The sequence below is a fragment of the Rattus norvegicus genome, chromosome 5, assembly GCF_036323735.1.
Source record: "Rattus norvegicus strain BN/NHsdMcwi chromosome 5, GRCr8, whole genome shotgun sequence".
In the NCBI taxonomy this organism is placed as follows: Eukaryota; Metazoa; Chordata; class Mammalia; order Rodentia; family Muridae; genus Rattus; species Rattus norvegicus.
The window spans coordinates 61,557,199-61,576,789 of NC_086023.1; the positions used below are offsets into that span (position 1 = coordinate 61,557,199).

The 19,591-nt window shown below is 49.0% G+C and overlaps 1 protein-coding gene across 1 annotated transcript in view; it reads left to right on the top strand.

Annotated features, from left to right (window-relative positions):
* Positions 1-19,591, top strand: part of Dnai1 (dynein, axonemal, intermediate chain 1) — a 70,728-nt gene that overhangs the window by 31,120 nt on the left and 20,017 nt on the right. The window contains exons 6-12 of the mRNA NM_001024342.1: positions 226-374; positions 599-718; positions 1,659-1,718; positions 3,612-3,746; positions 8,157-8,241; positions 12,512-12,629; positions 12,926-12,969. Of these exons, the coding sequence (NP_001019513.1) occupies positions 226-374; positions 599-718; positions 1,659-1,718; positions 3,612-3,746; positions 8,157-8,241; positions 12,512-12,629; positions 12,926-12,969 (711 nt within the window). The remainder of the gene's footprint in view (positions 1-225; positions 375-598; positions 719-1,658; positions 1,719-3,611; positions 3,747-8,156; positions 8,242-12,511; positions 12,630-12,925; positions 12,970-19,591) is intronic.

The window sequence follows — 19,591 nt, forward strand, 5'->3', positions numbered from 1 at the left end:
CCAGTCTGAGGCTGCAGCCCCAGCCTGACTGTTTGAGGAGGAGCTGGTTCCTCCAGAGCTTTGCAGGGTCTCTACTCCCATGATGTCTAGCAGCAAGCTGTCCTGGACAGGCCCAGGAGCTCACCCAGGTCAGGGAGAGCCCAAGGGACAAGCAGAGCCTGAAAGACAGGAAGACAGTAACGGAGCAGGCTTGGACCCTGAACTCACCAACAATATCCTGTACAGGTTCACAGGAGTCAGTCAAGGTGGTGACTTCAGACACAGAAATCCTTGAAGAAGAGGAAGAACCCAAAGAAGGAGAAGGAGAAGGAGAAGGAGAAGCAGAAGGAGAAGCAGAAGCTGGGAGCCAAACGGACGTACCTGCTGCAGCCGAGGTGTGCATGAGGCTGCTCTTTGTCCCGCCATTCACATAAGCTGTGGGTGGACGCTTGGAAGTGACTTGGGGAGAAAGAGGGAGGTGGAGGCTGCAAGGCCAGTGCTTCTGGCAGCATCCTCGAAGCCTCCCCATGTTACCAGGCCAGGGCTCCCTTCCCGGAGGCCTGACTTCACACCATCTCCTCCCACAGTTAAGCCCTGGCCTCCTGATCTTTCTTTCCAGACGACTGAAAAGGTGATTGAAGAAGAACTGATGGCTCCTGTGCAGCCCAAGGAGCGAAAACTCACGAACCAGTTTAACTTCAGCGAGCGAGCATCTCAGACCTTCAACAACCCTCTCCGGGTAGCTCCCACTTTTACTTTGAAACTCCATGTTGGTCAGTGGCAAGGTGGACACAGGCCTGAGACCAGTCCTTGCAGGCTCGAGCCTGGCAAGTGTGACAGGGCAGACTACAGTTTCTCTCTCCAAACAGAATGGAAATCATGTAACTGTACAAACTGGAGTCCCCGTAAGCCATCCAGGCAGTCAGAGGGCGGTAGAGGCCCCAGACTCCACTGAGAACTGAAAGTTGGGCTGGAGTTGGAAGAGGGTGTATAAATCAGGACTGAAGTGTGCCAGGGCATGGGGAGTGTTGGGACAATACAAATGAAGTTGATGGTCTCTGTGGTAGACCAGCTTGGAAAAGCGAGAACATTTCCTGACTCTGAAGGAACCTGAGAACTAGGCTGAGAGAGCCTGGCACAGTTTTAGGTGAGGTGTGCTCACGAAAGTCTTCTATGGTAGGGTATCTGTGATGGAGGGTAGCACCCATCACCCTGTGTGGCCCTCAGGCTTATGTTGGATAATTGGGGTGATACATAATGGGGAGGAAGCAACTTACACTGCTCGATGCAGAAACCCATATTGAAGAGAAGCCTTCTCTTTAAGGGATATTAGCCCCAGTGCTTGTGGGAGGCTGGCTTCTATGCCCTGTGTCTGGAGGCTGGTGACAGGCTGGTTCCTTGCAATCTGTCCATCCTCTACCCGGATCTTTTCTTTATTAAAACCTGGTATAACTGACCTTTGCTGCCCTTGCCCTCCAGCTTAGGCTGAAGAAGGCCAGAATGGAAAAACAAATGCGGGATTTGAATAATCCAGACTTTCACCAGGATCTCTTTTGCTTCCCCAGCCCTGTTACACCCCTTCCTCAGCGCTAACCAAACACTCCTACAGAGGCACTGTTGGGTTAGATGAGAGGGAGGTGAGGCTCATCTCTGGGTTTCCTGTGATCATTGTTCCCTAGGATCGAGAATGTCAGATGGAGCCTCCACCTCGGACAAACTTTTCAGCCACAGCCAATCAGGTAAGATCCTGGGTCAGCCCAAAAGCTGTCACCATCTGTACTCCCTTGCATCCTGAAACATTTGGCAGCAGAGGTGACCAGCATGGCTATGAACTCCTCTGATAGTCTGCCTTGATTATCCACCCACCGTTGTCCTGAGTATTCAGTCTCTGAACCCTGGAACTATAGGTCCTCAGCAGTGCGTTCTGGACCAGCCACATGCTCCCTGGGGCAAGACTGTTCACATGGCTTGGAGGTGTGGCTTCTGGAGCTCCCCCCCAGAACATGGGAGAATGCTTGTTCCCAGGGGCTCTAGGAAGCCTGTAGCACCCTGTGATTGTCTTTCAAGTACCAACATTCTGACTGCCTTCCCAGCAGCCTTCAGCATTCTTGAAGACCCTCTCCCCACTAAGCCCTCCTAGCTAGCAATGCTGACTTGGACAGGATCTGGTGCTAGCAGAACAAAGGTCAGGCTCTGCTCTTCCTGCTGTGAGATCCTGGGCACAGTAGCTTCACTTATTTCTTAATACTTCAGTTTCTTCCTTTGTCAGTAAAGGATGATAAGCCGCCTCATAGAGGTGTTGGAGGCTCCGAATGAGATAACAAATGCTGAGGTGCATTGCAGAGAGACCTGTGGGTAAATCTTTAAATGTAAGGTGTGCCTATCTGGCCTCCAGGTGGCAGTGACTGCCCGGTCTGGGGAACACACTGGGATCTGCTGCGTTTGCCCAGTCCCGGATCCTTGCTGCTGCTTCTGCTACAGCCCTTGGTTTTCTTTCCTTCGGTCCCATTGGCAAAATACCTATTTATTTCCTTCTAGTGGGCAGTGAAGTAGACAACCAGCTCGAGCCCATGGATTTATCCTGTTTCCATGGAGGCAGACAGTTTTTCTACAGACGTTTTTAAATGTGTGTGTGTGTGTGTGTGTGTGTGTGTGTGTGTGTGCGTGCACATGTGCGTGCGTGCGCACACATTTGCTATGCAATGGAGGTCAAAGGACAGCTTGCAGGAGTTAGGTTTTTTTTTCCACCATGTGTGTTGCAGGGATTGAACTCGGATCATCAGCCTTGGTGGGAAGGGCCTTTATCTCCGAGCTATCTTTTTTAAATATAATTTTTCATGGATATTTTATGTATGTACATTTCAAATGTTATCCCCTTCCCCCCTCTCCCATAAACCCTTTTCCCTACCTCCTGCTTCTGTGAAGATGCTCCCATTCCCACCCACCCACTCCCACCTCAACACCCTGGCATTCCCCTACATTGGGGAAAGGAGCCTTCACAGGACCAAAGGCTTCTCCTCCTATTGATGCTGAACAATACCATCCTCTGCTACATATGTGGCTGGAGCCATGGGTACTCATTGGTTGGTGAATTAGCTCCTTGGGAGCTATCTCTGAGCTATCCAACCAGCCTGGGGAAGATTTTTTTTAAATGATTCCTAATTTAGTTTTAGAAGTCTCCAGTGATTTGTTAGTTACCTAGTCCTAGTGACTGCACATTTTCTCTTCTGGGTGGGGGCTGAAACTTAGAATAATATTGATTGATTTCCAGCTTAAGATTCAGCCCCTGGGGGTTGGGGATTTAGCTCAGTGGTAGAGCGCTTACCTAGGAAGCGCAAGGCCCTGGGTTCGGTCCCCAGCTCCGAAAAAAAGAACCAAAAAAAAAAAAAAAATTCAGCCCCTGTACTTCTGGGTGGATAAGCCTATCTCGGAGGAACCCTGAAAACTCCTTCCTTACTGTTCTCAAGTGGGTGATTAGCAGGGAAGACAGACTTTGAACATGTAACTATAAAGAGCCAACTGAATGGTGCTGTGGGAACACTTGATGGGTTAACACAACCAAGTCCTGCAAGCTGGCCAGCAGGCCAGTGAAAGCTGTGCCCTGCGGTGACTCTCGCCTTGCTCTTGACTAGTGGGAGATCTATGATGCCTATGTAGATGAGCTCGAGAAACTGGAAAAGACCAAAGAGAAGGAGAAGACCAAGACTCCAGTGGCTAAGAAAACAGAGAAGATGGCCATGAGGAAACTAACATCTATGGAGTCTCAGGTTGGTGAGGTGTCTTCAGTTCTGTCCCAGAATGTCTAGGTATGGTCTTGGCTGTAGGTAAATAGTAGCTCAGGGATTTAGAAGGGTTCCACAGACCCTCAAAAGAAAAGGCTGATATTGAGGTGTGGATGATTTCTTACCTTGGGAGAAGATGTGATGGCAGCTAGAATTGTGCCTAGTAGTTCACACTGTCTCTCCAGTTGCCATTTTGAGGGTCAGAAGGGTTTGAGGATCACGAGCCTAGGACAGACTTTTTTCTTTTTCTAAAGTGTGTATTATCTGTATTGCAGGGAAGTTAAGGAGTCTGCTCTTCTACCTTCAGTCCTCTGTCTGTGTCTGGTTGTTAAATCGAGTGTGATGGTTTAGTTATCAACTTGACAGGATCTAGAATCAGCTAGGACGAAGTCTCAGTGGGGAATTATGTAGACCTTATTGGCCTCTGGGCATGTCTGTGAGGGATTGTCTTGATTACATTAATAGATGATGGAAGACCCAGCCCACTGTGGGTGCCACTATTCCCTGGGCTTGAGTGCTAGGTTGATAAGAGTGGAGAACACGTACATTCTCTCTCCCCTGACTGTGATGGTGACTAGTTGCCTCAAGTTCCCGCTGCCTTGAATTGCCTGCTGTGATGTACTATAACCTGGAGTTTTGAGTTAAAAATAAACTATTATCCCCATAAGTTCTTTTGTCAGTGAATTTTTATAACAACAACAGAAGTAAAACTAGGTTAGTGAGTCTTCAGGGCCATGAGCCAGTCCAAAACTGATCCTAGATACTATCAGCATCAGATCAATGGATGCAACTGTCTTGAGTTGTATTGATCATAAGAAGCCAAGTGGGAGTTTTAGAAAGACCATGTTTGGGGACAGAACAGTGCAGCCAGCAGGAGTTTGGGGATCAGCATAGAATAAAGTAATATAACACAGGATGATGTTATGGGGAGATGGCCACAGGAGATGCTGGAGAACCTCATCTGTTCCAGCAGCAGAGAGAAATCTGGTTCAGGAGATGGAGTCCCAGAGTAGAGAATCTGTGGGTGTGACCTGCCTTGGAAGAGGGTCACAAGAAGCTAGGGGACGGTTTCAGCACTTTGGAGAGCGCCCAGGGCGTCTTTCAGGGAAGTGGCTCTGTTCCTCTCCAACCTTACTAGAATTGAACTCAGTTAAAGAACGTCTATTTTCTTTTATCTTAGGTGTGTCCACTTCCTCTTAGCTCTGCTCCATGGTCCTGATGTCACTTTTGAAGGGAGGTCTGAGGGTCCTGTGCTTTGACTTATAGTCAGGGTTCCTTGGTTTGCTTTGTTTTGAATCACTAACCAAGAACTGAGTAATCGAAGACGTGGTGAGAACCTCAGTTCCAGGGTGGGATAGAGCCCCTGCCTTGAGGGCTTTGTGAGGATCCTCGGCTTCCTTGCACCATTCCTCAGATGATGGGGACTGCAGAGGAGCTCTGGCCTGGGTTAGGGTTAATGTGAAGATCTGCCAGGGTTTGGGCTCTTGGCTCTACTGGAACCCATAATGGCAGAAACCCCAACTAGAATCATTAAGACCCAGAAACCAGGAGAAAACTATGTGGCTGAGCCCAAAAGGTGATCTGGGGCCTAAAGATGGTGTACAACATCTCCTGTCATAGATCTTCCAGCTTTGCTGACGTGGAGAACAGGGATACAGGCAGGTTCTGCCCTTCTTTCCCAGTGAGCACCTGGTAAGAAAGCCAGTGGAGGTCAGTCCTAGCTGGGAATTCTCAGCACTGAGCTAGGCTGCCTATAGAACAGAATGAGAAAGGCTGTGTCCTTCTCCTCTGCCCAGGCCTAGAACCTGAGCAGAGAAGCAATGTTTCCTCAAAGACCTGTCTATTTAGGTTGATAAGAATCTCAGGTGAGAGCAGAGAGAAAAGAAAGTAAGTTCATGGGACCTTCCCAGAACTTACTAGGTCTCTAATAATGGACCTAGGACTCGGGCTCATTGCTGACTTGGCTGAATACACAAAGATGAATGCAAGCTTGTGCAGTCTAAAGACTTGGCATGCATAAGGGAATAGGGTCAGAAGCTGCAGTTCAGTCAGAACCTATAAAGAGATGTGGCTACTCCAGCAGCACAGCTTAGGGCAATGGAGGCGATAGCCCTCATCTCTCCTCTGAGCACGTCAAGGTCCTGGGCAGACAGGACAAGGACACTGTCAGACTGAGCCTGGCTTTGTTAATAGGAGCTGGAGCGGGGTTGGGGGTTTGGCTCAGAGGTAGAGCGATTGCCTAGCAACCGCAAGGCCCTGGGTTCGGTCCCCAGCTCCGAAAAAAAGAAAAGGAAAAAAAAATAGGAGCTGGAGCTTACTGAAGCCTCCATCCCACCCCCACAAATGTAAAGCCATCTTAATGAGCTTGGAAGAGAAGCAAAGGTTGATGTGGGGAAGTGAGTTTCCTTCAGGTACGTAGCTCCCTGGGCCAGGGGAAAGAGTTCAGACTATAGGTAGACCAGCCAGGAAAGTGGAGTCAGTTAACTGTCAGCTATCTGTCTGCAGCAAGCATGGCCTCACATAGGGCTTGCCCTGGACCTGGAAAAGAAGGGGATTGTGCTTTGGGTCCAGAGGTGGGCAGTACCTGGGAGCAGGTGGATCTGGGCACTGTGTCACAACTCCCATATCTGCCCCTCCTCCCTCCTTGCCTAGGTTTTTGTGATAAATAGAATTGGTCTAAGGTGTGTTGAAAGGCCCTCAAAGAGCAGTTTCCCAGATGCTGATGTGTGAGCCTCCACCACTCAACTGTGTTTCTTCTGACTGCATTGCCACCGGGAACAGAGTTGAACAGCATGAGTGTTGTTGCTCACTGCCCAGAGTGGTCTCTCAGAGATGCTGTCCATCCATCCTCACTCTGTCACAAGGACGATGGCGCAGAGAATCAAAGTAACTCCTTCTGGGGCTGGGGATTTAGCTCAGTGGTAGAGCACTTGCCTAGGAAGCGCAAGGTCCTGGGTTCGGTCCCCAGCTCCGAAAAAAAAAAAAAAAAGAACCAAAAAAGAAAAAAAAAAGTAACTCCTTTTTACTCCGTGCACTAAGGAAGAAATGCATACACATCTGTGTGATCTAGAACCTAGTCTCTTTTGGAACTTTTTTTTTTTTGGTTCTTTTTTTTTGGAGCTGGGGACCGAACCCAGGGCCTTGCGCTTCCTAGGTAAGCGCTCTACCACTGAGCTAAATCCCCAGCCCCTCTTTTGGAACTTTTAAATCAGATTTTATTTTATTTAATGTGTGGGAGGAATGTCTCACCTGAGCCTTAGCATGTGTGGAAGACAGAAGACAATCTGTGGGAATCGTTTCTCTCCTTCCACCATGTGAGTCCAGGGGATAAACTCAGGTCTTTGAGCTCAACCCCCTGAGCGACCTTGCCAGCCCTAGAACCTAGTCTATAAATCACAGCCCAATATGGCCTCTCCCAGGAGTGCTGATCTTCAGGAGCCATGTGTCTGACCCCTGATCACCCTCTGGGCACCCAATTAGCTTGTTCTCTCCAGCCACTCACCCCAAACTCTTTGCACTTTTCTTTTTAAAGGTTTATTTTGATTATTTTTAGTTATGTGTATGTGGGGGCAGGGTTATGTGCACATACGTGTGGTGCCCTTGGAGTCCTGATGTCACTGATTCTCTGGAGCTGGAGTTCCAGGCTGTTTTCAGCCACCCAGACTGAGTGCTGGGAACAGAACTCTACTCTTCTGCAGGAGCAGTCTGTGCTCTTAACTGAGGAACCATCTCTCCAGCCCTCCTTGTGCTTTTCTTGCCAGCCCCATATTTCTTGCTTCTCTGAGAACCTGCCAACTGGCTTCCTTCACGCATTTATGGAAGCTGCCTCTTTACTCAGGGGTCATTTTCCAGGGTAGAACTTGCTGCTTTGTCTGTGGTCTAAGAGGGCCCTGGGTTGGCAGGCTCAGTTCTGTCGTACGGTCCATGCACAGCTCATCTCCACACAGCCGGGCATCTGTGGCACCTGAGCCTGAACCTAAAGGAGGAATTTGGGCTGGAGGCCTTATGTGAGAATCTGTCATTCCCTGATCTGAGAAAGCCTCTGTGCTCCCCCTCCCATCCCCACAGAAAGCCTCTAACAGGTCCTTGAGTGTTCTGCCTTCCAATTCCTGGACTTTGTTCAGTGCCTTTTCTTGAGCTCAGAGAGATGCTTTTTCCCCAACCCCAGATGGGAGAGTGACAGCAACTTTATCCAGGGACCAGATATGTCTGCTTTGACCCTTGTGCACCTTCAAGGAAAGGGCTCCTACTATATGGTCTATTTGGCTGTGAGCCATTTCTGAGTCATCTAGAATAGATAACCACAGGGTTACATTGCTGAACCAGTTGCAAATCTGGGTTTTGGCTCAGGGCCAAACCTTACCAGGCACTAATGAGGGCTTCTGTATTCCACAGAGTGATGATATCACCAAAGTGACCCAAGCTGCTAAAATCGTGGAGCGAATGGTCAACCAAAATACATACGATGATGTCGCTCAAGGTAAGACTTGAAGAAATAGTAATTTTCATTATTTTTAGGTATGTTGTGCCTTTTTTTTGTCTGAATCCTCCATACATATGTGCCATGTCCACGAAGGCCAGAAGAGGGCAGAGATCTGGAACTGATGTTGTAGGCACCTATGAGCTGCCTTACGGTAATGGGAACCAAACCCACATCTTTTGCAAACACTCTTAACTGCTGAGCCAACTTGCCAGTCCAGGAATTAGTATTTAAAATTCTTCACCAAAGTCTAGTGTTTGAGTGTTCCACTATAGTAAGTCCTATAGTAAAGGGGGGAAATAAAAACAAAACAACAAAACAAAAGCAACCACCGTGTCTCCTCCTCTGAATGTCATTGAAGAAGTAAGACCTTTGCAAGTCCACCATGAATGATGGTGTGCAAACAGTGAAGGCAGTGATCCAATCTGACATGTGGCCAGAATGAGCTGCAGAATAGTAATCTAATGCCACCTTCCCAGCAGTCCTGGGGCCAAAGCTGCCTGACCAGTGAGTAGTACAGAGAAGCCAGATATAGGTCTTGAGCTAGTGCTCTTGTCTCCACCCAATTGGCTTGAAGATGCTGGCACTAGAATTCACAGGAGAAGAACTGCTCAGGGGACCCCGAAAGAAGAGAGAAATGACAATGATGGTAGATGCCTTTAGTCCCAGCACTTGGAGGAAGAGGCAGATCGATCTCTGTGAGTTTGAGGCTAGCCTGGTTTACAAAGAGAGTCCAGGACAGCCATGGTGACACAAAGAACCCTGTTTCAGAAAGAAAGAAAGAAAGAAAGAAAGAAAGAAAGAAAGAAAGAAAGAAAGGAAGGGAGGGAGGAAGGAAGGAAGAGAAGGAAAGAGAAAGAGAGAAAGAAAGAAAGAAAGGAAGAAAGAAAGAAGGAAGGAAGAGGAGAAGGAAGGAAGGAAGAGGAGAAGGAAGAAAGGAAGAAGATAAATACGGGATTCACGGGAAGGGTCTGGCAGGGCTTAGGGAGTACTGGATTAGGTGGCAGGGGATAAGCGGGGTCTGCGGGAGGTGCAGAGAGAGGGTCTTCTCAGCAGATGGTGGCATGAGCAGTGACTTGGTGGCAAGAATGAGTAGGAATTGGTTCTTCTGAGAGGAGCAGAGGCTCAAGTGTGTGCACAGGAGCTGTTGGGAAGTGGAGGGAAGGCAGTTGGGGCCTCCTCCATAGACAGTTGAGAGGCTGTGACACGAGCGAGGTGCTAGGCAGAGCAAGGCTCAGTGAGAGGCTAGGCGAGGATGTGACCAGGCAGAGTTCAGGAACAGAGGTAAAGGTATGGGGCGGAACAGGCTCTGTGCCTGGTTAGGCTGTAGCCCAAGGGACGGAACAAAGGGAGAGTTGTAGTAGCAGAAAGCAGGCGGCAAAGCTCAGTGGGCAGGGCCTGTGTGCCAGGCTCTGTGCTGTCCACTTGGATACAGTATTTTCTGTCTGCTAAGCAACTCTACTGTGACATGAATAGCATGCATGATGATCCCCATTTTACAAAGAGAAACCCAACCCTAACATGCTGCCAATTGAACAAAGTCACAGCCAGAGAGAGCCATGAGGGGTGGAGCCAGGAATGGAACTCGGGCCCCTTGGTAGATCTGTTGATAAGCACTTCACCACTAGCCTACAGAGCTGCTGAGCTGGAGGAGGTGTCTCTCAGGAGCACACTCAGTAGATCCATCGTAGGACTAGTTAGCAAGGAGGTGAAGATAGAACCAGATTCAGCAATGCTCCAGTGCTGGGGGCCTGGGAATTCTGGTGTCTCTGACAGTGCCAAGGAAACAGAGCCCTTCCCATGGTGTGAGCAGCCGATTCGCAAGTGGCCTGTATTTCCCAAAGAGGCTGTGCATTTACGCGGAACAGCTGCCTCCCGGGAGTTGGCAATGCCATGCTGGCTGGGCTCCTTTGCTGTCGGCCTTGGGCCCTTCTTGGTGACTTGATGCTCATTGCTCCCTCGCAGGACACAAAGACTAAGGCTGCCAAAGGCTGCCAAGACTAGCGGCCTAAACAAGCCCCCTCGTTATCGTTCAGGCTGGAAAGCGATCGTGAGTGCTCTGCGAAGCTGTCAAAGTGTGCAGCAGTTGTGAAAGGACCTGTCACTCACACAGCTCCCTTCCTGAGACCCAGGCTCTGCAAGTGGCCCACCACAGGGCTGCAAACCTGATTAATATCCATGGAGAAATTGGCCTTGTGCACTATACAGTTCCATAAAAGAATACAGTTCCATAAGAATGCATTGAACTTTGATTCTTTTAATTGCACTGTGTTTTCCCTTTGGGAAAGTGTAATCATGAAAAAAGAAATAAAAATAAAGAAGTGTTACCAATTAATCCCCACACTGAAATGAGGGATTTGCAAAATTCCCTCAAGCTTAGGAATTTTGATGTGATCAAGAGTCACACCTTTCTTTTTTTTTTTCTTTGTTCTTTTTTTTTTTTTTTTGGAGCTGGGGACCGAACCCAGGGCCTTGAGCTTGCTAGGCAAGTGCTCTACCGCTGAGCTAAATCCCCAACCCGGAGTCACACCTTTCTAACCACTTAATTAATTTATTTTTTGTTCCAAGACAGTTTTGAGGTTTGATTGTATCTTAAGGTATGGGGCACTGTGGGAGGAACCAGGCAATGACTGGGCATGTCCCAGACTGTGTAGAATTAGAGAGTCCCTTCTAATTGGCCATCCTGACTGAAAAAAGACAGAACGATTGCCTGAATGTTGCTTTATTTCCTTGAATTCTTTGAAAGGACTTTGGGTCTCTGCTCTATGGCCTTTCCTGTCCCATGCATTGGACACATTGTTCTGCTCTCTAGGGCCTGTGTGGCATGGAAGTCAGACAAAAAGACTGGCATGTCTTAGTAGAGGAGAGGGAGGACTGGAAGAGACAAAGAAATTAAGTCTACTCAAAATAGCCATATTCAGGTGGCTGAGACAGGAGGATTGCCATGAGCTCCAGGCCAGCCTGAGCTATGTCCTAGCACATACCTGTAGTACTAGGTACTTAGAAGGCTGAGGCTGGAGGATCACTTGAGCCCAGATGTCGCAGTCCAGGTTGGGTAATATAGTGACAGGTGACAGGTGATAGGCCCTCTAGCTGCTGCCATGCACAAATACCCCATCCTTCCCTTTCTCCCTCCTTCTCCCTCTCCCTTCCTATCCCCTTCTTACTCTTCTTCTCCCTCTCTCCCTCTCCCTCTCTCTCCCCTCAAGCACCCCAAATTAGGTTACACTACTCAGCAACTGTCTCTTGACAGAGTTGGTGAGCAACACTTGCAAATGAGACTTCATTCTCAATGGAAAAAAATGAAAATGCAGACCCTATGGAAGGGGAAGACATTGAATCAGATAAAGAACATGTAGAAATCCTCAAAGCAGGGCAAGGCATGGAAAAGCAGGAAGAAACACACAGAGCGCTGGTCAGAAAGGATGAGGGTGGTGGCTTGTTTAAGGACAGCCATTGAGAAGTTTCAGTGGTACGGGGAAGACATGTGAAGAGATAGTTTCCTTTGGCACTGCTAACCCTGAAGAGTGTGGACCGAAGGAGAGTTGTGGGAGGAGGCAGGGAGGCCAGCTTGAAGAATATGATAGCCAGGTGATGGATTTGGGGATCTTAACCTAGGTAGGTAGTAGCTATAAGGTTTTGTTTTGTTTTGTTTTGTTTAGGAGTTAAAAAGACAGGAGAAAAATATAAGACAAGGTAGAAAGAGATCAGCCAAGGATTCCCCAGCCTTCTAGTTAGGTAAATGGAAAGGTTTGGCTTCTGGCTAACCTAGCAAAAATGGAAGGCAGAGACAGCTTTAAGGATGACGCGGAGTTTTGGGAACCCATGGAGGAGTGTCCAGGGAGCTTCATTACAGTGAGGCTTGACAGTGAGTATAAAGTTGGGCTGTATTTTAGGGATCTAGGATGCAGAATGAATAGAACTATTAATCAGCCTCTGGCAGCTGAACCCTGCTCTGATCTGAGCTTCTGAAACCCTGAGAAAGCTCACAAGGATGAGGGATGCAGCCTGGGATTCTGTGTACGCACATATGGATGCGTTGCTGTAGTCCCTGTCCCAGCGACTAATATACAGAGATGTATGTGTCTGGCATTTTTCTAGACACTTTGCATATATTAAACTCAACCCGTATTCTCACAGTAGTTCTTTGAGATAGGTACTACTATTATTTCCAGCCCCAAACACAAAGAGATTCATTGTCTTTCCCAAAGAGGTATCAATTTGCTATAAAGTGGCAGTCCCTGGCTGACGGTGTCTATTTGCGTTTAAGATTTTAAGTACTATGAGGATGCTGCTGATGAATACAGGGACCAGGAGGGTACGCTGCTGCCTCTCTGGAAGTTTCAAAATGACAAAGCCAAGCGCCTGGCCGTCACCGCCCTCTGCTGGTGAGTACAGATATTGCAGCAAAACTAGCACCCCAGAACGCCCACTACGGGCCAGATTTTGAGCCATAAGACTCTTCTATTCCACTTTATATCTTGAGTGTGACATGGGACACAGTAGGGGAAATAGGACTTATATCCTTATTGGGTTGTAAGATCATCTAGTGTCTACCATGGTAGGAGTCTAAGCTAGACAGTGGATGTCTGTAGAGGAGTTAGTCACCAGTGCCCAGGAGAAGCTCTTGACCATGGGAAGGCGGCGTCCGTTTCTAGTCGATGAGTTCACATTTCTTTTGCAGGAATCCAAAGTACAAGGATCTTTTTGCTGTGGGACATGGCTCCTGTAAGTGATCTACCTATTCATTTGTTTGCTCATGCAAATATCAGACACTAGGCTCCTAGTCTGTCCAGAGCTTTTTGCCAGATGTGAGAAATTCAGAGGTGAGCAGGATGTATTCACTGGCCCACTGAGAGAGCTCACAGTCTAATGCTGTGGTTCTCAACCTTCCTAATGCCACGATCCCTTATTATGGGGTCCTTGTGTGTGGTGACCCTCCAACCATAGAATTTATTTCTGTTGCTAATTTATAACTGTAATTCTGCTATTGTTATACATTGTAATATAATGTGTTTACCAATGCTCTTAGGTGACCCCTGTAAAAAGGTCAAAGGGGGTCAGGACCCACAGGTTGAGAACCACTGGTCTAATAGGAAGCCCCACTCTCATATGGGGAGTTAATGCTGGTTAAAAGAATGCGGCTGAATATGCGGAGTGAACCTCAAAGAATGCAGAGGAAAACTGCAACAGAGGGGCCAGCATAGGCCAGGTCTGCAGGCAGGGCCATCCCTCAAAGGACACAACTGAAGGGATTCTGGAAGGGCAGGGACCTGTCGTGTACAGGAAGGGATGGCAGACCTGAGGCTGGAGGCTGGGAGACCTGGTGCAGGTGTGCTAAGGACAGATAGAAAGACCTTAGTCACTCTGGAGAGTGGGGTGGAGACCTCTCCCTGCTTCCTCACCTGGCCTTCCTGACCAGGCCTGCGGCAGGGTAGGGGTAAGGAAAGGCGAGTGCTTGAAGTTTACTCTTCTGTTCCTGAGCCGCTGGAGACCACAGCTCTCTGTGTTCCAGGCCTGCCAGGGCATGCTTGAGGTGGGAGGCAGCATATGCCGCTAACTGTCCATGCAATTTATTGTTCCTTCCTATTATTTGGGCTGAGCAGAAGTACCCACCACTGTGCTGGATAGTCTCTGATCCTAATGGGAAGGGCCCTACACAGTGAGCCAGGCACAGTTCCCTAATGCTAACAGCTTGTTCTCTGGCTAGGAGGATTCACTTCTGTGAACAGAAAAACCCTTCCGTTCTTCAAGCTGCTGCTGGCTGGCAGGCACACAAGCTCCTGGTCACTGCCTCTTAGATGGCCCATCAGTTCTTTGACCAGGGTAGGGATTCAGGGGAGGGCGTCCGGAGGAGTTGGTGTTTGTCATTCCTCTCAGGGAGGAAACCTTGGAGCCGCTCCCAGTTCTGTGGTCTGAGCTGCCTTTGAGGATGCCCTAAATGCCTGCTTTGTGTCCCTACTCCTGAAGGTGGGCTCCTGCCAAATGGGACTCTCGCCCTCTGGCAGGGAACTAGAACATCCCTCCCCCCTCTGCTGCAGCTACTGGGCCTGGAACAGAGCCTGAGGGTTGGGTAGGCCCTCCCAGGAGTGGGTGTGGACCCTCATGTGAGGCCCAGACTCTCTGCTTGAGACTGAGGTGAGAGGATGGGAGCCTCTGCAGAAGGTGGGAGGAGAAACTCCGCACATTGCAGACCGTCTTCTAGGGATGGTTAGAAGCAAGGTCATGTGGAGGCCATCCATGTGAGGTATCCTTAGTCAGAGAAAGGTAATGCCTTCCATGAGGGAATGGCCTCAAGTTGGCAGCTCACTGGCCTCCTTTGGGCAAGCACTCACCCAGGAATTGTTTCTTTGTCTCTCCTTGGTCTTCAGAGGCACAGCCCCAGTGGTACCCACAGGCAGCTACAGACCTCCCTCTGGAGGATCACTTCTCAGTGCCCTTGTCTCCTCATTAGCATCATGGCAAGACCGACAGCTAGCGAGGCCTCCATCTCAGAGCTGTCAGGAGGCCTGCATGAGAGAAGAGCCCGGTGTGCTGCAAAAGCATTACACGTCAGGCCAGCCATTGCTGCCTTCTTCTCCTGACTTTCCTGCAGATCCCTCAGAGGGCCTGAGCAGAGCAGGGGAGATGGGAAATCTGGACGGAAGCCAGTGGCAGGGACAGGGCTCCGTGCTGGTGTCACAGGAGTTACCAGCCAGCTTTCAGATGACCATCGATTACGGTACCAGCTTCAGGCCTGAGCAGGGCCCCTGAGATGGTCTGCAGTGTGCAGAGTTCCATGCTATGTCCCATGCTCCATGGAAGGAGAAGTGCAAGCTGAGGCCACACCTGGTTGTGGACAGGGTCACTGGGAGGAGCAGTTGCTCTCACCAGCTTCCCTCACAACGAAACCCACAGGGAGAAAAAAAATGCCTGAAGAGAAATGCTGAATGAGGACTCGGCTTACTGCTGAGTTTGACCCCGGCAGGCACAGTCCAGGCCTCTTAGGCTTCATTCCCCCTGAAATTCCTAAGTTTTTATTCTGGGACTCAGCCACAGAAAAATTATGTAGTGTCTTAGGTAGGATTACTATTGCTGTCAGAACCAGACAAAAGCAACTTGGGGAAGAAAGGGTTTATTTGACTTACACTTCCATGCTTCCACATCACTGTTCATCACCAGAGGAAGTCAAGATAGGGACTCAAGCAGGGCAGGAACCTGGAGGCAGGAGCTGATGCAGAGCCCATGAGAGATGCTGTGTACTGGCTTCCTCATCATGGCTTGCTTAGCCTGCTTTCTTTTTTTTCGGAGCTGGGGACCGAACCCAGGGCCTTGCGCTTGCTAGGCAAGCGCTCTACCACTGAGCTAAATCCCCAGCCCCGCTTAGCCTGCTTTCTTATGGAACCCAGGAGCACCACTTACAATGGGCTGGACCCTCCCCATCAATAACTAATTAAGGAAATGCCCTACATGCCTGCCAATCTTTCTCCTCCCCTCTTCCTCTTCTTCCTCCTCCTCCTCCTTCTTCTGATTGATTGATTGATTGATGTAAGTATTTGAATAAGTTGCTGTCTTCAGACACCAGAAGAGGGCATCAGATCCCATTACAGATGGTTGTGAGCCACCATGTGGTTGCTGGGAATTGAACTTGGGACCTCTGGAAGAGCAGTCAGTGCTCTTAACTGCTGAGCAATCTCTCCAGCCCGAGACATTTTCTTAATTGAGGTTCTTTCCTCTCAGATGACTTCAGCTTATGTCACATCGACACAAAACTATCTAGCAAAGGAAGCCGGTGGTGGTACACACCTTTACTGCCAGGACTTGGGAGGTAGAAGCAAGCAGGTCTCTGTGAGTTTGAAGCAGGACAGCCAGGGCTACACAGAGAAGCACGGGTTCAATTCTTCCTTCTCCTCCCCCAAAATAAGAAGAGAAAAGGAAGGATAACCAGATAACCAGCAAATCTACACCCACCTTCCCACTACAGCTTCCAGCACCAGCTGCTTAAAGCACAGAGGCATGGGTGCCCCATAGGTCGAGCTCCATATTCCCAGCACATGGGTGGGAGAGACTGAGCAGGTGAATGAAGGTGGGTGTACTGGGAGACAAAAGGATTCAGTTCAGGAAGAGATGGTCTTAGAACAGCTGGGATGTGACCGTGGCAGCCTGTGGTACCGAAGGGGTCCATTCCACCTCATTAGCCAGTGCAGAGCAGGGAAATGGAGCCTCCTCACAGTCTGTCAGGCAGGAATGGCAGAGCACGTTCTAGAGAGCCTGTGTGCTTCCGAGTCTATCTCACAGGAGATGGGGCAGGGAGCTTCCTAGCAGGCCCCATATTGCAAGGGCAAAGGAGCCAGCTGTCCTTCAGCCCAGCTTTCCTCTGGGGCAGCACCTCAAAAGAGGCCAACAACAGCCCTCATACTGAGCACTAAACTCATTCCTGCTCTGTCTCTTGAACTTGCCCAGGCCAGAGATGCACTCGTAAGAGTTTAAATCTTTCCCGATCGTTTACTTGTTGGCTTCACTAATTAAGCAGTGTTAATTTCATTTACTGAAAATGGAAATTCATCCACCTCATTTCTCCCTGTTCATCCTCCACACACAAAATCCATCACTCCTTAGCTGCAGGCTGCGTAAAATTTACAGGACTAATTATGTTGTCAAGTCTCTTTGTAAATACAGTCCATAAAGGCCACTCTGCTTGCCGAGTGGCATGCAAGGGCATTCCGTTGTTAGTTTAATTACTGGTTAGTTATTTAGGCTCTCAAATGTTTGCCTCGTTTTCCCTAAATCAAATTAAATGTCCCACTTGATGTACTCTGTCTCCAAGGCCTTTCTCTTACTTCCCACACTATTTAAATACAGCTCCCAACCGAGCTAGGGTGCCTAGGAAAACTACACTGAGAACCCAAGCCAGCCTTGGGCTGGTCCCCTGCTTATGGAAATGGTGGAAATCCCAATCAAGGGGACATTTCTGTTCCTGGAGTATAGGGTGGCAGAACCAGGGGCAGGAAAGGGAGAGAGGGCTTCACTGTTGTGTCCGTGTGGCCATTCCCCCGACTCCAGAACTGCATCTGTACCCCAGAAGAAAAAGCTTGATCGTTCTGACTCCTAAAATTAGAGTTCAGGCCTCCCTTCCCTGAAGCCTCTGACGTCTGCTTCCTGTTGCTGCAGCAGCAAGCGACCACAAACACAATGGCTTAAGTAACACATTTCTTCTGATTTCTGGAGACCAGAATCTCAAGATGGATTACACGGAGTTAAAATCAGGTGTCAGCAGGGCTGTGCTCCCTCTGGCAGCCCCCAGGGAGCACCTGTTTCTTCTCTGTTTCCAGCTCCCAGTGGCCTGCATTCCGTGGCTGGTGGCCCTCTTCCAGCCAGCAACCGCATCATCTTGACATCGGCTTCTGCCGTCACACCCGAGTCTCTGACTCGCCTGCCTCCTTCCTTCCCTTATAAGAACTCTTACGATTACATCAAATCCACCCGGGGAATCCAAGATAATCTCCCCATCTCAAGGTCTTTAACTTAATCACATCTGCAAAGTCCCTTTTGCCACACAAAGTGACATATTTATAGGCTCCGGGGATTAGGATGTGGACATTTGGGGGGGGCATTATTCTGCCTACTCCACGCCCCCTCCAAGTGCCTCTTGCATGACTTAATAAGGGAGTCATCAGACAGCTGCTGCCTTGGAATCAGTCCTAGGCTGGCTTCGTTTAGGATGCCACAGTACAGAGAAGCCTGCCAGCCAAGGCTGGCATGGTGTCTTTGTCTCTTCAGTTGGCATCTGCCTCCTCCTGACCGCTGACCTGGCCTTAGCCTTGTGCCCCAACATGCCCTCCACCTGCCTTGCTCTCCTTGAGTCCTGAGTAGTCCCGCTGCAGCCAGAATGCTCTACAGTGCCCGCTTCTCAAAGCCAACTGAACCAGACAGGGCTGGCAGTTGTGGGCCTGAGGGTCCCAGCGATAAATTCCAGCTAAGAAGACATTGATCTGTGTTGCTCATTGGATAGTATTCTGCCAGGGCTCCCATAGCAGAAACTGAGGACAGTCAGATCTGTATCTATGCTAGAATTAAGACATGCACATGAAACCATGCCTAGTTGTTAGACATATAATCCCGGCTCAGGAGGCTGAAGAAGGATTGCAAGGGCATGGCCTACCTAAGCTACAGAATAAGTTCAAGGCCAGCCAGGACAATTTAGTGATCCTGCTTCAAAAGAAAAAATCAGAAGGGTGGGTTCAATGGTTTAGTGCTTACCTAGATACAGTCCCCAGTCAAAGAGTCTCTCTCTCTCTCTCTCTCTCTCTCTCTCTCTCTCTCTCTCTCTCTCTCTCTCCATCTCCCTCTCTCCCTCCCTCCCTCCCTCCCTTTCCCCGAGATGATGATTTTAGGAGAGCTACCACATAAGACTCTGTCAAGAGGAACTGATTATCCTTCCCCTGACCTTGTGGATCATTGAGGGGAGAGTCAAGAAGGCTGTAGTGATTATGCAATAGAGTAGACTTCGAAGGAAACAAACTCAGTCACCAGAAAGAACATGCTGAGATGTGCTCCATATTTGACCTTAATGTTTTTCCATTCTTTATACTGATGGTAGGAACAGCACTTCCTTGGAAGATGAAGCACTTGTAGCTTGGTCTGGAAGGATTCCCAGAGATTATCACAACTAGTAGCCTTTCTCACTCCTGGACCTTTTCCCTCCCTGTTTCTCTTTCTGTGGTTGGTACTCAGCCACATGTACTTCCTGAAACCCTATAGTCCGGAGGACCTTGTTATACAGTGGGGAAGCTAGGGGGCTCCCATCCGGGTTGTTGGAACTATGAATTCTTGTGGCGTTAAGAAGAGAGTACTCCAGGTGAGTAATGGAGATCCAGTGAGTAATGGAGGCACTTTACAACCTAAAGTCATACTGGGGCTACTAGTGACCTGGTTAGTGCTGGACTGGGAATGCTGGTGGCTGAGCAGTGACGTCATCGGGCTTCTGGTGTCCTGTCTGGTGATCCTGCTAGGATTTTTGGATAGTTTGGCAGTATGACACTAACAGATGATGTCACACAAGAACCATTAGTGGTTTAATAATATTGTCATTTAAGGGTTTCTAGAAGATGAGAGGATGATGTCGTGGGGTTGTTGGGGATTGAGGCTGTGATGTCACACTGGGTGTCCCTTTAAAGTGCAATCATGAGATCTCAGCAGGCCCCCGAGGTCAGGAATGAGAAGTTCACAGAGAAAGGTCAGAGGAAAGCCCAGTCAGATGACATTTTTCTTTGCTCTCCTGGTTTATTTCGACAAAGAGGGCCTTGAACTAAAGTCACAAAACATATACTCTAACCAGGACTAGGAGCTACACCCCATATTACAGAGGACT